The sequence below is a fragment of the Rhinopithecus bieti genome, unplaced genomic scaffold (genome assembly GCF_001698545.2).
Source record: "Rhinopithecus bieti isolate Rb0 unplaced genomic scaffold, ASM169854v2 scaffold_10315, whole genome shotgun sequence".
Taxonomy (NCBI): Eukaryota; Metazoa; Chordata; class Mammalia; order Primates; family Cercopithecidae; genus Rhinopithecus; species Rhinopithecus bieti.
In genome coordinates this window covers 152329-169146 of record NW_016806560.1, presented here as the reverse complement: position 1 = coordinate 169146, position 16818 = coordinate 152329, and the positions used below count along the sequence as shown (strand labels likewise).

Genomic DNA, 16818 nt, shown 5'->3' with positions numbered 1-16818 from the left:
CCCCAGTTGCCAAATCAGAAGGGCAGGGGCAGCGACGCAGAAGATGACTCAGGGCCCACTTTGATCCTCCTGGGTACTTGAGCAAGCTCAAGGGTGTTCGGACCTCTGGGGAGACGTTGCATCACGCAGTTTGGAAAGAACCTGGAAATTTTCCCTAGGGGACTCGCTGTATTTACTGGGAACTAGTCTTGCAGGAAGGTGGGAGTACGTGACTGGCTGTGGGGAGCTGGCGTCCGAGGAAATCCGACTTCACCATGGGTTCAGACTTGCAAGGAAGGTCACTATGGGATCAACCTGAGCCCGAAAGGATGGGCTCGCGCAGGTGCACGCGCGCTCGGCCACTCCCATTAGTGTCACGTCTGCCGGGGGGAGAAAATGCGGGGGTTGGGGGAGCAGGGAGAAGAGAGGCGAAGTTCGGACCTCGGCACTCCTCTACCTGGTTACAGGCAGTCCGGGGCCGCCCAAGCCCTCCGGGACGGAGCGAAAGGGGCACGCGCCTTGCGCAAGGTGGAGGCGGACACCTGGGAGGGCGCTAGGACCCGGGCGGCGCACCTGTTGGCTGGGCCCGCGGCTCCGCCCGCCCGGCCTCCTCCCGGAGTGCCGGACCGGCGGGGGCGAGGCGGGAGTGGCGGTGCCAGCGGAGGGCACCGGCCGGCGTGGCGGCGGCGGCGGCGGCGGAGCGCGGCCCTGGGCTCACCATGGCCGAGCTGCTGCGGAGCCTGCAGGATTCCCAGCTCGTCGCCCGCTTCCAGCGCCGCTGCGGGCTCTTCCCTGCTCCGGATGAAGGCCCCCGGGAGAATGGCGCGGACCCCACGGAGCGCGCAGCGCGGGTCCTCGGGGTCGAGCATCTCCCCGCTGTCAACTGCAAGGGCGGCGGGGCCCCGGCCAACGGGCTGCGCAGAGCCGCGGCGCCGGAGGTAACCGCGGGCAGGTGTTCGCCGGGGACGGGGAGGGGGCGGCTGCGGACGTGGGGGTCCCGGCGACTCAGCCTCGCGGGGCCGGCCGGGCCGAGAGGGCGCCGTCCCCGGCAGCGACCCGGCTCCCGCCGCTGCGAGCGGACGGGGAGGCCTGGCCTTCCAGTAACCAGGATGCCACCCTCCAACGCTGCCAGGGGCAACCGGGTTTATTGAGATATCCCCAGACGCTTTCAATGCAGTCCATTTAGAGACTTCCCACTTTGAAAAGTAGTTAAATTCACGTAGATGCCAGCAGATATGTAAGAGTTACGTAATGGAACAGAGGAACGGGGATGCCCTTGACACTTCCCGGGGGAGATGTTCTTAGACTCCCCCTTGTATTCTTGCATTTCCGCCCATCCCCCTTCCCTGATCCACACAAATGCGGGTGCAGCCGGGCTCAGGGCGCTCCTCACCGCGCTGCACCGCCAGCTCTTGGGACAGAACTTGGGACTCACACAGCTCCTAGAGAGATTTACAACCTCCCTGGACTACCCCCAGCGATGATGTCTTAACAGCACCTCCCGCTTTTCCTCCCCTAGAGTCTGGGGGTCCCTCTTGCCTGGTAGGTCTTTTGTAGACCGACACCAGTGACTTCTAACAGATGCTTCTGGGAGGCAAGCTCGCCACGCTCCCCGCTAGGCGTTCAGAGCGTGGTTATACAACCCACTGCGGCTTGGGGGGAACCAGCATGCGTCGTCGTCGCAGTGCACAGGGACTCCAGGCAGGAGGGACCAGACGGGCTGCACTTGGCTTCTGGGGACGCATGTCTACCGGGAGCCCTGGCTGCACCTGCCCTTTCCCTCAGCAAAGTCAAAAGTGTGGCGCAGGAGAACAGAAGCAAACGTATTAATAATTCGAATTCCTTGTACACAGCCACATTTTGTTCTTCCTAGAAGGTTTTGGTGAAAGAAAGGTGGCCTTTATTTACGTGTAAATTTCTAGATGTAGTAACTGAGGAATTATGAAGAACCTGGCTTCTGTGTGGAATGGAATATTATAGGCATTGGATTATACAATTAGTTTGGGAGGGTGAGGGTGGTTGTGAGTTCCACTCCAGAGAAATCCCCCTCTGTATTTTTTCCTCTTTACTGTCCCTTCTTTATCCCATGTGACATTCTGGTAACTTATAGATGAGTATGAGAACCCCTCTTTTCTCTTGCCTTGTCTTAAAAGAGGGCAGGGTAGGGGGGGATAAGAAATCAGCTGGGCATGGTGGTGCGTCCTGTAGTCCCAGCTACTTGGGAGGCTGAGGCAGGAGAATAGCTTGAGGCAGAGGCTGCAGTGAGCCAAGATCGTACCACTGCACTCCAGCCAAGGAGACAGAGCGTGACTCTTTTCAAAAAAACAAAACAAAACAAAAAAAACACCAAAACAAACAAACAAAAAACCAGTCCCATGGCTGAAACGTGCTGTGACATATTCGGTGCACACACCGTTTACACCCACAGGTAGAGAAGTGAGTTGCTTTCTGTTGCTCTCTTCACAAGCTTCTACCCTGTTGCTGTAATTCAGGAAGCTGAAAAAGAGTGAATTGTTCCACCAGTGCTTTTCAAACTGTTTTAAGCATCACCTCTGGTAACTTAACTTTAAACTCCAGAGTTGGATCCTCTTGACCTTTAAAAGCAAGATAAGCAGATTTCTTACACAGCGTTATCTTCTTACTGCTTGACAATCCTGGGTCTTCAGTGAGCGAAGTGGTGAGGGTTTCCCCATACCCACCCAGCCAACACAGGACTTCTGCTCACAGATCATGTAAAAGCAAGAAAGCCGAATGCCCAAGATAAGAAATCATTGTGTTGGTATATAATGGGGGAAATCATAAACTTGAGAGTGCTTGATAAATGAAAGGTTAATAAATGTTTTTACAGGTAGGTTGGTTTCAAATAACTTGGGAAGATTAATCCTTTACACACACACACACACAGTCTCCCCCTCAGAAATGATGGCATACCTGCACTCAGGTAATTTATAGGACTTTAAGGGGGCAGTTGTGAAAAGTGTGCTGCCCTCTCTGCAGGCCTTTGTACAGGCCTTGGCATGCCTGAACTGCCTGTCCTTTCTCTAAATATCCTCCCCACCCATCCTTCTATTTCCAAAGGTCAGTTCCTCCATGGGTGCCCTCTCTGACCTTCCAGCCTCGCTCCCCCTGCTATAGTTTCTCTTTGCTTTCTGCGTTTCTTCATTACAGCATTTATCACATTGTCTAAATGTGCCTTTGTGTGGATATCTGATCATTCCCAGCCCCTCCAGAGGATAAGCTCTAAGAATGCAGGAAACTTGTCTGTTATGGTCCTTATTTTCTTCCCATAGCCTGGCATATAGGAGGAGCTAGTCACTTTTATGAATACATGCATGTAGATTGCAATATAAAATTATAGTTTTAAACTTTTTTTTTTTAAGAGACAGGGTCTTGCTGTATCACCCAGGGTGGGGTGCAGTGGCACAATCATAAGTCACTGTATCCTCCACCTCCTGGGCTCCTGCAGTTCTCCTGCCTCAGCCTCCTGTGTAGCTAAGACTATGGATGCATACCATCATCTGGTTTGTTTGTTTGTTTGTTTGTTTGTAGAGACAGGGTCTCACTATGTTGCCAAGACTAGTCTTAAACTCTTGGCCTCAAGTGATCCTTCTTTCTCAGTCTTGCAGAGTGCTGGAATTATAGATGTCAGTCACTGTGACTGGCGATGTTTTGTTTTTCTTTTTTAAAAAATGAGTGAATATTGAAAATCAAGTGATTTTTCCACATAGCCTAGCAGGTAGCACCAGGACATTGATTTAAGACCCTTCAAACAATAGAGAAGTTTTCTTCTTCATTTGAGTGACTTGAGATCTTAATGAATCTAATTTACCTTCCCACCTTTCACATTTTCTATATTTGTTTTAATTTTGAACACATGACAAGTGTTTCCTGTTTTCAAGTGACTGAAAGTTTCCTCTACAAGTTCTCATTACACCACACACCGCTAGCTTAAAGATTAACTGCATCTTTTACGAACCAGGAGTGGGCTTGGCTTGCACAAGCCTGTCATTGAATAAATTGGACAGGGCCTTAAGAGATTGCCCAGTAGTCATGAATTTCACAGAAAGTCTGAGTCCTGAAGGGTTAAGTGATTTGGTGAGGACTCCAGGATATCCGCACAGTCAGGGGAAGTCAGATCTTTTGACTCCCAAGTCTAAACTGCTTTCCTCTGTGCAGATTCCAGGGAAAATTCCAGGGTGTCACTGTATCTGATTCACTGAGGTGTGTCCTGTTGGGACCGGCTGGGACAGGGTGGAGATCGTGTGAAAAGAGGTGGTATTGCTTTCAGTTTGCAAGGGTATCTGACTTGCAAGAGTAACTGTAGGAAGCCATATTTGGTTATTGCTTTGGGAGGCACTGCCCTGAGCAAAACGCAGGATTCTAGGACTGGTCCAGGAAGGTAAAGGTGTGATGAGAATTTCATTTGTTTGTCCTGGGGTAAAGCCAGCCTCGGATATAATGGTATTTTGATTTCTAACATTTTTGCTTACTCAATACGGCTGTATTTAGTTAGACTCTGCAGTGCCTTCCTCAGCATTCCGTTAGACTAAGGATCATCTTTTCTAATACCCCTGTGTCCAGTACTTTTTGATAACTGCTCAGACATAGTTCTCACATTGACTTAGGGAGAGGTTCAAAGATAAGTTGTTTCCAGAAATCTTAGACTCTTGAAACATTTCAAGTTTTCCTCTTGAAACATTTGAGGCCTTCTAAATCTGTTAATCTATGAAATTCCACCCTTGATTTCATTGGTGTGCTAAAATACAAACACTAGAAAACCAAGAGACCAGGATCTAGTTTTACCTTCATGTCATTTTGGACTTCTCTGAACCTCGTTTGTCTCATCTGCAGAATGAGCGGAGTGGAAAAAAAAAAAAACCATGGTTTTCTGGGGTTTTTTTCTTTTTTTTTTTTTTAGACAGAGTCTTACCCTGTCACCCAGGCTGGAGTACAGTGGCTCCATCTCAATTCACTGCAGCCTCTGCCTCTTGGATTCAAACGATTCTCCTGCCTCAGCCTCCCAAGTAGCTGGGATTACAGGCATGAGCCTCCATGTCCAGCTAATTTTTATAGTTTTAGTAGAGATGGGATTTTGCCATGTTTGCCAGGCTGGTCATGAACTCCTGACTTTAGGTGATCTGCCCGCCTCTGCCTCCCAAAGTGTTGGGATTACAGGCATGAGCCACTGCGCCCGGCCAAGAATCATGGTTTTCTAACCATGGCTGTACAGTATAGTCTCGAGTATAGTGTACAGTTAGAGAAGCTTTCAAAACAAAACAAACATAAACCAATGTCCAAGATCCAGGTTAGAAGAGGGGTCCAGAGACGCTGGCCAACAAAGTTGGGAAGCTCTGAGTTCTCTTCTCCTGGGACCCATCACCCTTAGTATATTCAGTAGGAGAGTAGTGATGGCTGCAGGCAATGTTCATGACAGCTGTGACATTTTGGCTTCATCATAACTAAACTGGCCAACAGATCAGACTGCAAGTTTTTATTATCCTTTATTGGATGCTTACGTGTGAAATGACAAAATGAGATATTTTGAAAGTATACATTTGATCTTTTTTTCTAGTTACAGATATCATTGTTCGCAGGAGAAAACTTGGAAACACACAAAGAGAAAGTTAAATTCATGCCCATTGTATCACCCCCCATTGCTAATCACTTAGTAAATGTTCAGCCCAATTTTTAATGGCTGCATGTTCCTCCACAGGATGAATGTACTGTGATTTAGTCAGCTAGGCACTGTGCCTTTGGGTTGTTTCCAGTTTTTGCATTAAAAATGATAACATCTTTGTACAAGTATCTCTCCACCTGTCTTTGATTATCTTCTAAATAAAATGTCGAGACTTGAAATTGCTGAGTGAAAAAATGCATATATTATTGCTCTTCGTAGCTATTACCAAATTGTCCCACAGGAAGGGTCTACTAGGGCAAACCACTACAAGGAAGGTTTTCTCACACACTCACCAATGTTAGGTTTTTTTTTTTTTTTTTTTTTTGAGATGGAGTCTAGCTCTGTCTCCCAGTCTGGAGTGCAGTGGCGTGATCTCGGCTCACTGCAAGCTGCGCCTCCAGGATTCACGCCATTCTCCTGCCTCAGCCTCCCGAGTAGCTGGGACTAGAGGCACCCACCACCATGTCTGGCTAATTTTGTGTATTTTTTAGTAGAGACGGGGTTTCACCGTGTTAGCCAGGATGGTCTCGATCTCCTGACCTTATGATCCACCGGCCTCAGCCTCCCAAAGTGCTGGGATTACAGGCGTGAGCCACTGCGCCTGGTCAATGTTAGATATTAATACTCTCTTTAATCTTTGGAGAAAATAAACCACTTTGGCTTCTATCTCACCTTTGCTTTCTTCATTTCCAATCAACATCTATTGATCAATACCATGTTTCTGGGACAGTCCTCAGACTTACAGACATAAAGATAAATACAATTTAGTTTCTTCCCTGTGAAAGCCCAAATAAAAGGGTGCAGTGCAAAAACACAAAAATACTAGAATAGAAGGATGAATACAAGGACAGGGAGACAATAGCAGGAGTAACTCACCTTCCCAGGGGAGCCCATGAAGTCTTGAGTTGGGGCTTAAACAGTGGGTAGGAATCAAACAGGCAAAAATGGGAGAAGCTCTTTCTATACCTGGATTCTTGTGTGCTGGAACATAAAGACACACGTCATTTTTGGTGAATGATGACAAGTTCAGCCTGGGTATCATCAGAGTGTCAGCAGGAAATGGTTGGCCTACTTAAAAAGGGTGATTGAAACCCTTAAAAATAATTAAAATGGTACATTTTATGTATATTTTACTTTAATTTTCTTTTTTTCTTTTATTTTTTGAGACAAAGTCTTGCTGTCTCCCAGGCTGGAGTGCAGTGGCCGGATCTCAGCTCACTGCAAGCTCCGCCTCCCGGGTTCACGCCATTCTCCTGCCTCAGCCTCCTGAGTAACTGGGACTACAGGCGCCCGCCACCACGCCTGGCTAATTTTTTGTATTTTTAGTAGAGACAGATTTTCACCATGTTAGCCAGGATGGTCTCGATCTCCTGAGCTCATGATCCGCCTGCCTCGGCCTCCCAAAGTGCTGGGATTACGGGCATCAGCCACCACACCCAGCCTCCCTAACATGGGCTGTACATAGTGACTTCCTTTCAAAGAATATGGCATATGGAAAGAGAAGGGGGATAAAAGTAATTTTGCAGTATGGAAACTTGTCAGACACTCCCTTGTCCAGATGATCAAGGTCAACATCACCAGTGGTAAGTCATGTTGACATCATGTTCTCTTGATGCATGTTAAAATTTTGTATTCTTGTTACATGTTGAGGGACATTTTGTAAAATATCTGACCAGTACTCTTCAAAACTGTCAAGGTCATCAGAAACAAGGAAATTCTGAGAACCTGTCACAACTCAAGAGGAGTCTAAGGAGGCGTGACTAAATGTTATGTAGTATCCTGGATGAGGTCATGGAACAGAAAAAGAAAATCTTTAGGTAAAAAATAAGGAAGCGGCCGGGCACGGTGGCTCAAGCCTGTAATCCCAGCACTTTGGGAGGCCGAGACGGGCGGATCACGAGGTCAGCAGATCGAGACCATCCTGGCTAACATGGTGAAACCCCGTCTCTACTAAAAAATACAAAAAACTAGCCAGGCGAGGTGGCGGGCGCCTGTAGTCCCAGCTACTCGGGAGGCTGAGGCAGGAGAATGGTGTGAACCCGGGAGAAAGAGCTTGCAGTGAGCTGAGATCCGGCCACTGCACTCCAGCCTGGGCGGCAGAGCGAGACTCCGTCTCAAAAAAAAATAAAAAATAAAAAAAATAAGGAAGCCTGTGTAAAGTATGGACTTTAGTTAATAATAATGTATCAATATTGTAACAAATGTGTCATACCAACATAAGATGTTAATCATAGGGGTAACTGGCTACAGAGTATAAGGAAGGCTGGGAGTATATGGGAATTGTGTATTATCTTTTCAATCTTTTTATAAATTTAAACTTTTTCTTTAAAAGAAATAGTCTATTTAGGCCAGGCATGGTGGCTCTCTTGAGGTCAGGAGCTGTAATCACAGCACTTCGGGAGGCCAAGGCAGGTGGATCACTTGAGGTCAGGAGTTCAAGACCAGCCTGGCCAACATGGTGAAACCCTGTCTCTACCAAAAAATATGAAAATTAGCCAAGCGTGGTGGCACACATCTGATGTACCAGCTATTTGGGAAGCTGAGGCATTAGAATTGCTTGAACCCGGGAGGTAGAGATTGCAGTGAGCCAAGATCATGCCACTGCACTCCAGTCTAGGTGGCAGAGAGAGACCTTGTCCCCCGCCCCCGCCCCAAGTCTATTTAAAAATTGTACAAGGTAGGGGTAATTGAAGGACTATTTACAAAGATGTGGGCAGGGTTGGAAGAAAACCAACATGGGAGGATGAAGCATCTTGGAGCAAGCAACTTGGGCCTAAAAAAGCAAGAACAGGGAATAGGGTTCAGGTAACCCAGACCTACTGAGAGCTTAGATGGCAGAGGGAATCCCCTGACCAGAGCTGAAGCCCTTAGCAAAGAAAGGCAGCCACAGCCAGGCAGGAAGAGGCTGGCGGGGTGGGGATCAGATCTCAAGCTCATTCTCCATATGCCCTCTTTCTCATATCCTACCAGTGCCCCACCTTTAACCAAATTTAGCCCACAGTCAGAGAGCTCGGGAGGTGGTTGAAGCAGTCCATCAAGGTCAGTCCCCTGCAGATAGGCAGAGAGTGGACCAGAGAGGAGAAATGGAACCCACCCAGCGCAAGTTGCATGAATAAATTGCTGTGATAATACAGCTGCAGTTTTGGGCTGCAGCCAGAGTTTTAGGCTGAAGCCTTAATGTGGCTTACTGCAGAATTTGGACTTTATCCTATACACAAGAAGATAGCAGTCAATTTCATCCTGTGTGCCAAATCAGAATTGGCAACTCAGAGCACTGTGTTAAGAAGGGATCTCAGGGTGTCTCTGTGCAGGATTGATGGGGGTGCCTGTGGAGTATGGAGGGAGCCCAGTGGTGAAGCCTTTTAAGAAATAGTGATGTTAGATTCAAGCAGCAACAAATGCAGGACTCACATGAAATCAAACCTTAATGTCTGTTTTGGGTTCTTCATGATACTTCTATTGTCACTGTCACCCACAGATGCTTTAGGAGGAAAAAGTACAAATGGTTTCTTAAGACAGAGGTTGCCATGTTTTGAATCATAAGATCCCATCATTATGACTACAAGCTGATTGAGCCAGGGCTCAGCCCTGGAGTGAAAGGCAGCCTTCTATAGGCTGGTCAGCATTTTATGACATGGCTTGGCATGAGGACATCATCCAATTAAGATCATACATATTGTGCGGTGACTAACAGACTCAATCGAATTGCTCCTTCAGCAAGTCTGAATGCAAGACCCAGACATGAATGGTGGAGTTCTGATAAACTTCAGATAAAAGAAGGAGGTTGTAAAGAAACGGAAGCCCCAACACCCAGGAAACAATAGGAACTCAGAAGCCAGAGCGGGGGGAGGGAATGAAAAGTCTGTAGAAAAGATAGGCCGGACACAGTGGCTCACAACTGTAATCCCAACACTTTGGGAGGCCGAGGCGGGTGGATCACCTGACGTAAGGAGTTCGAGGCCAGCCTGACCAACATGGAGAAACCCTGTCTCTACTAAAAAAAACAAAATTAGCTGGGTATGGTGGCACATGCCTGTAATCCCAGCAACTTGGGAGGCTGAGACAGGAGAATTGCTTGAACCCGGGGAGTGGAGTTTGTGATGAACCAAAATCATGCCTTTGCACTCCAGCCTGGGCAACAAGAGTGAGACTCTGAAAAGGAAAGAAATAAAGAAATAAAGAAAGAGAGAAAGAGAGAAAGAGAGAGAGAGAGAGAGAAAGAGAGAGGGAGAGAGTGGGAGAGGGAGCGGAGGGAGGAGAGGGGAGGGGAGGGGCAAAGCAAAGCAAAGCAGAAGAAAAATTTCCGAGTGGAAAAGAAGCTAAGACTTGAGTATGGCAGACTCCACTGAGCCTAAGAAGCTAGAGAAACTGTTGTGTTTCAGGATAGAATGGCTCAGAGAGGACATTAGGAAAGAAGGTGGCTGTGTGGCTGCTGCAGTTTTCTTCGTTCTTGAGGAATTATATTATAAACCCCTCTCAGTGGAGGGAGCCTGTGGGGATCTCCCAGTGCAACCAGAATGTGCTGATCCCTACTACTTTGAGGGATTTGCACATAATTTCAAGTAGGTCATTATTTCTCTCACTGTAGTTGGGAATGGTGGCTGGTGAGGAAGGACAATAAGGAGAGGAAGTTAGATCCCTCCACTCACCTGTGTACCCTCAGGGCCTGACATGCCTGGAACAGCCAGGTACTTAATCCTACCTGGTGAATGGAAGCTTGAAGGGTGTGCTAAACTCACCTTTTTCTGACTTGGAAGAAATTTCCTCTCACAACAGAGGTAACATCCCTGGGCACTTGGCCTGGCTGTGTCTTCTTGTAGCTTGATGATTTTCTTTTTTCCTTGTGTTGGCTTCTTCCTTTTCATAAAAGAAACTGATAGAGGGTTCTGATTAATGAATAACTTTTTAATTGCTTTGCTTTCCCCTGATGGATGCCATGAAGGGAGGTATTGCTAAAAAGTTAGTCGATGGTGAAACATCTGACAAGTTTAAAAATGTATTTCAGGGCCGGGTACGGTGGCTCAAGCCTGTAATCCCAGCACTTTGGGAGGCCGAGACGGGTGGATCACGAGGTCAGGAGATCGAGACCNAAAAAAAAAAAAAAAAAAAAAAAAAATGTATTTCAATTACTATGTTTTAGGAAGACTGTGGACAGCGGCCCTGGTGTGATTTTAACTTTTTTGACTTCTAATTAAGATGTCAAGACATTTGCATTTTTCAAAAAGCACTTTCACTTCCTCTTGTTACAGTTTCTGTTAATGATTAAGTCCTCTGTGGTCCCGATAAGAATTATGTCCTGCACAAAAGCATTCTTGTATTTTATCTAGCAGGAGATTTTCTTGTGAGAAAACACTGTCACGGTTTCCAGGCAACGCATCGAGAGTGTTCCTGTCTATATTAGGAATCTATGAAAATACTAAAATTTGGGGCATCCGCCGGTCTTTCTTATTCTTCTTGCCTGGTGAGATACATTCCATATACTGAGAAAGTGAAATATTGAAAAATCAAGGCCAGACTGTGATGTGTATTTTTGATTAAGTAATTTTTAATTTTATAATTGACACGTAATAATTGTATATGTTTATAGGGCACAGCGAGATGTCTCAGTGCGTAGGTGTGTGACTCATGTTTTTTGTCCCCTCAATCTTACTTCAGTCACAACAAAAAGTCCCTGAGGCTTGAGCCAGAGCAGATGAAAAGGGAAGGCACCAATCACCTAAGATCTTGAGGTCAAGGCTTGGGAGTCTTGGGAAAGGGGGCAGTGGTTTCCCTCAACCATTTTAAATATTATTCCCTCCTCCCCCAAATGCTCATCGGCAGTGCTAGACCTCTATTGTTTAATGAAAAAACAAAGCACCCGACTCATTGGTACTTTGTTAATACCATTTATTTGGTAAATGCCTTCATGAGAAATGCCCTTTCTGTCATCTAAGGGTATGTTTTGATTTGTCCAAATGGCAAAAATTTTGTTTCCATAAAGTTTTATGAAAAACTGCCCATCAAAGCAAAGATTCCTGTGGGTAGGAGAAAGAGGTGTGGTGGTGAATGCACAGGCTCCTGGGGTAATGTGTCGGCAGCTAGAAAAGATCAGGCCTTAATTGGTGGAGAAAGGGCTTAGGTGACAGATAACTAAAGGGTGACTATGAAATAGAACATCAAGTATTTTGTTTAAAGCTTGACAAATGGAAGGAGCCTCTGTTAGAAGTCGGTTTGTGTATTAGTCAGGGTTCTCTAGAGGACAGACCTAATGGAATGGAGATATATATAATGGATATATATAGATATAGATATATATAGAGATATATATATAGAGAGAGAGAGAGATGGGGAGTTTATTTAGTAGTAACTCACACAATCATGAGGTCCCACAATAGGCCTTCTGCAGGTTGAGGAGCAAGGAGAGCCAGTCTGAATTCCAAAACTGAAGAACTTGGAGTCCAATGTTCGAGGGCAGGAAGCATCCAGCACAGGAGAAGATGTAGGCTGGGTGGCTAGGTCAGTCTCTCTTTTTACATTTTTCTGCCTGCTTATATTGTAGCTGAGGTGGCAGCTGATTAGACTGTGCCCACTCAGATTAAGAGTGGGTCTGCCTTTCCCACACCACTGACTCAAATGTTAATCTCCTTTGGCAACACCCTCACAGACACACCCAGGATCAATACTTTGTATCCTTCAATCCAATCAAGTTGACACTCAGTATTAACCATCACAAGTCCACCCTTTGTCAACTTGAACCCATGCACATCTCCTGAGATCATACGTAATCTTCATATACAGAAAACAATAAGGTTATAATTATGTCTAACGTAATACAACTATCCTTCGTACAACAGGAAACTCACCAAGCCCCAATGCAAGTACTATTACGTAAAGTTAACAATACTTAAATGCTGATGTGAAGTCAATAAATCTTATGTCATATGATAAAGGAGAAAGGAAATAAAATGAAGATATTTTCTTAGTACAAGTGTATACATGTACGAACATGTTTTTAACAAAAAAATAAGGAAATACTCATGACAATTACAGTCCTGGGTTCTGTAGCTGGTCACGTGGTCATAGCTGGTATTGATGACTACCTTCTACTACCCATTCTATATTCCCTTTGCCTTCAGCAAGCACTTCAGCAGGTTGTGGTTTTTTCCTTGTGGAGCGATCCAAACCTTCATTCCTGAGGGGTCTTGCCTGGATTGGGCTGTTGTAGTTTCCCATTGACCTTAATCACAGGGCATGGTGATACTAAGAGATGCCCTAATGGGTCTTCTGTATTCTATGCATCCTCTTCCTTAACTCTGTAGTGAAGTATCATCTTCATAGTCCCGGTCAGTCACCCCAGGCAGCACTGTAAGTCCTTTCTTAGCCTGTTAACTTAAAGGTAGGAGGAGCCCAAAGTGTCCAGGTGGCAATCTTAACTTCCAGTTTAATGGAATTGTCGTGGTGCCTCCTGGTGGCAGCATTCCCCCCTCTGGAACTAAGACTTCTAGGCCAACAGAACATAACGTCACAGGAACAGGAAGCAAAAATTTTGCTAATGGATCAGTAGGGGTGATGGCAAGTTGTGCTACTTCCACTTCCACCCCTTAATTCCTGGACCCATGAATCTTGACTATGGGAGAAACAGTACCATATATGAGACACTGATTCAGAGCATACACAACCTTCTGGAGAACTTTGCTGCCACCCTGCAAAGTACTGTCACCTTGTTGGCATTGTAACTGTGACTTCAAAAGGCCATACCACCATTCTATCAATCCAGGTGCTTCAGGATGATGGGGAACATGGTCCAACCAGTGAATTCCATGAGCATGAGCCCACTGCCACACATCTTTAAGCGTAAAGTGAGTACCTTGGTCAGAGGCAATGCTGTGTGGAATACCATGATGGTAGATAAGGCATTCCATGAGTCCATGGATGATAGACTTGGCAGAAGCATTGTGTGCAGGAGAGGCAAACCAATATCTGGAGTAAATGTCTATTCCAGTGAGGACAAACCTCTGCCCTTTCCATGATAGAAGAGGTTCAATACAATCAACCTGCCACCAGGTAGCTGGTTGATCACCCGAGGAATGGTGTCATATCGAGGGCTCAGTGTTGGTCTCTGCTGCTACCAAATTGGGCACTCAGCAGTGGCCATAGCCAGGTCAGTCTTGATGGGTGGAAGTCCATGTTCCTAAGCCCATGCATAACCTCCATCCCTTACACCACGGCCAGTTTTTTCATGGGCCCATTGGGTGATGACAGGGGTGGCTGGGGAAAGAGGCTGAGTGGTGTCCACAGAATGGGTCATCCCATCCATTTGATTATTAAAATCCTCCTCTGCTGAGGTCACCCACTGGTGAGCACTCACATGGGATACAAATGTCTTCACAATTTTTGACCACTCAGAGAGGTCCTTCCACATACTTCTTCCCCAAATATCTTTGTTACCAATTTTCCAATCATGCTTCGTCCAAGTCCATGACCATCCAGTCAAACCATTGGCTACAGCCCATGAGTCACTACACAATTGCACATCTGGCCACTTCTCCTTCCATGCAAAGTGCACAACTGGTGCACTTCTCGATGTTCTCCCCACTGGGAAGATTTCCCTTCACTGCTGTGCTTCAGGGATGTCCTAGAAAGAGGCTGTAGTGCTACAGCTGCCCACTTTCAGGCAATGCCTGCCTATAGTGCAGAACCATCTGTGAACCAGGCCCTAGTCTTCTCTTTCTCTGTCAACTGATCATAGCGAACTCTCCATGAGGCCTTCAATGCAGGCTGGGGGAGAGAAGGCAGGTGGCAGGAGTGGAGACCAAGGGCATTTGAGCCATTTCCTCATGTAACTTACTTGTGCCTTCGGGACCTGCTCTAGCCCGATCATGTATAGACCACTTCCATTTGATAATGGAATGCTGCTGTTCATGACCCACTTTATAGCTAGATGGGTCAGAAAGCATCCAGTTCTTGATAGGTAGTTCAGGTCACATGGTGACTTGATAACCCATAGTCAAATCTTCAGTTTCCACCAAAGCCTAGTAACGGGCCAAGAGCTGTCTCTCAAAGGGAGAGTAGTTATCTGCAGAAGATGGTAGGGCCTTGCTCCAAAATCCTGGAGACTCCCACTGTGATTCACCTATAGGGTCCTACCAAAGGCTCCAAACAGCATCTGCCACTGACACCTCAAGCACCATTGGATCTGCTGGGTCATATGGCCCAAGTGGCAGAGCAGCTTGCACAGCTGTACTACCTTTGCAACTGCTTGTGAATCTATAATTATCTCAAAAGAAAGTTTAAAAAATCAATACTGCCTTGTAAAAAATGGTTCTGCCATTTTTCTCACAACTTTTGCTACAGGCATTATTTGTATTTCTGCACAAGGAAATGTACAATAGCATTCGGGAGAAGGTGGCTTCTGAGCCTGCCATGCTATTGTTTCCAGAGCTTCAGGGCTTGACTGTCAGCCTTCTGCTAACTGACTGCTTCTATGTGCCAAGGAAAGCACAGAGAAGTGTTTGAGTGTCAGAGAAGCACATTTGTCCTTAATTTTATTTTGATAGACTTGTTTTATAGCCTTATGTTTTGTGTGTTTTTGTTTTTGTTTGAGATGGAGTCTCGCTCTGTCACCCAGGCCAGAGTGTAGGGTGCAACCTCAGCTCACTGCAACCTCTGCCTCCTGGGTTCAAGCAATTCTCCTGCCTCAGCCTCCCGAGTAGCTGGAACTCCAGGTGCCCACCAACACGCCCGGCTAATTTTTGTATTTTTAGTAGAGATGGGGTTTCACCATATTGGTCAGGCTGGTCTCAGACTCCTGACCTTGTGATCTGCCCACCTTGGCTTCCCAAAGTGCTGGGATTACAGGTGTGAGCCACTGTGCCCAGCCGTTTTTTGTGTTTTAAAATACTGATTTTTAACATTTTGTTAAGCTACTTTAAATTGGTTTGCAAGTAGATCAAATTTGCGTATTACGATGACTTCAGTCTCTCTTCCAGTTGCCCTTTTTTCCTCTTCAGTCTACAAACATTCTTCAAGTCATTAATCCCCTTCTTCACCCACCGCAGAACATCAGCTTTCAGCCTAGCAGCCCTGGAATCTGATACTCTCTGCTTCCTTTAACCACAGAACATCTTAAAAGAGCCATCTGAGATCTACACTCCCTTCTACTTTTTCACACGTTTTGTGCCTGCTGCACGGCTCTAGCTGGTATAGTGTGAACTAAAAGAAAATAAAACCAGGAAAGTGTATTCAGCATAAGAGATCATTTTTGAGGATTACTTTGTCCATGTGTAATTTCATTGAGAGTAGCTGTCTAATTTTAAATGAAAAGTTTTAAAAATAGTTAATTCTCTTCTGATGTACATAAAAGTAGATTCCTCCGTATTTAAACTGTATTCTCAACGGTGAGGCCTGGGGCTTTGGCAGGGAGGCTGACTCATGGTTCAGTGGCTTATTTCCCTGGACTCAAGGTCAACAATAGCCATTCCTCATGTGGTAGAACCATTACATTTGTTTAATAGTTAGATTTATGTTCTTCTCCCACAAGTAGTTTTCATCATCAGAAAGTATTTGTCAAATATCCAATTTTAAAAGGTTTATTCAACTGTGTTCTACAAAGGGAAAAATTTAATCACAATATCCAAAGGGTATTATAAAAGTAATTAAAATTCCATATACTTCTAGACATGGAAACACATTCATGATCTATTGTTCAACCAGAAAAGCAGATTAAAAGTAGGGTTTATAATATAAAGTTTAAATGTACACATTTTAAAACTGTAGAGCATATATTTGAATATATTTTTTCAAAAGGATCTGGAGTGATGAACCAAATGTTTCCAGTGGTGGTTCTTAGGCACAGAGGGTTTAAACGTCATTTTTATTTTCTTACTTGTAATTTTCTGTGTACTCTGCATTGTTTACAATCTGAAGGTGGGAATTTTATGTTTAGAAAGAGTTCAATTATTTTCATTTTATAAAAAGATTCTGAAGACATTTTGTACTTTTGAGGAATATTAGCTACTAAGATTATTACCATTGATCCATATGAGAACCTTAAAAAATTATCATTGACATCTTTTGTAATAAAGTGCCAAATATCAACTGTATTGATTATGATCCTTACCTTGAAGAAATATTTATTAAACTATGTGAAGTACTCCAGTAGATTTCTTTTTTTTTTTTTTTTT

The 16818-nt window shown here is 45.3% G+C and overlaps 1 protein-coding gene across 1 annotated transcript in view; it reads left to right on the top strand.

The window, feature by feature from the left end:
• The first annotated feature begins 603 nt into the window (after positions 1-603).
• The window catches only part of SGPP2 (sphingosine-1-phosphate phosphatase 2), a 143124-nt gene continuing 126909 nt past the window's right edge, over positions 604-16818 (top strand). The window contains exon 1 of the mRNA XM_017876825.1: positions 604-917. Within this exon, the coding sequence (XP_017732314.1) occupies positions 699-917 (219 nt within the window). The 5' untranslated portion in view covers positions 604-698. The remainder of the gene's footprint in view (positions 918-16818) is intronic.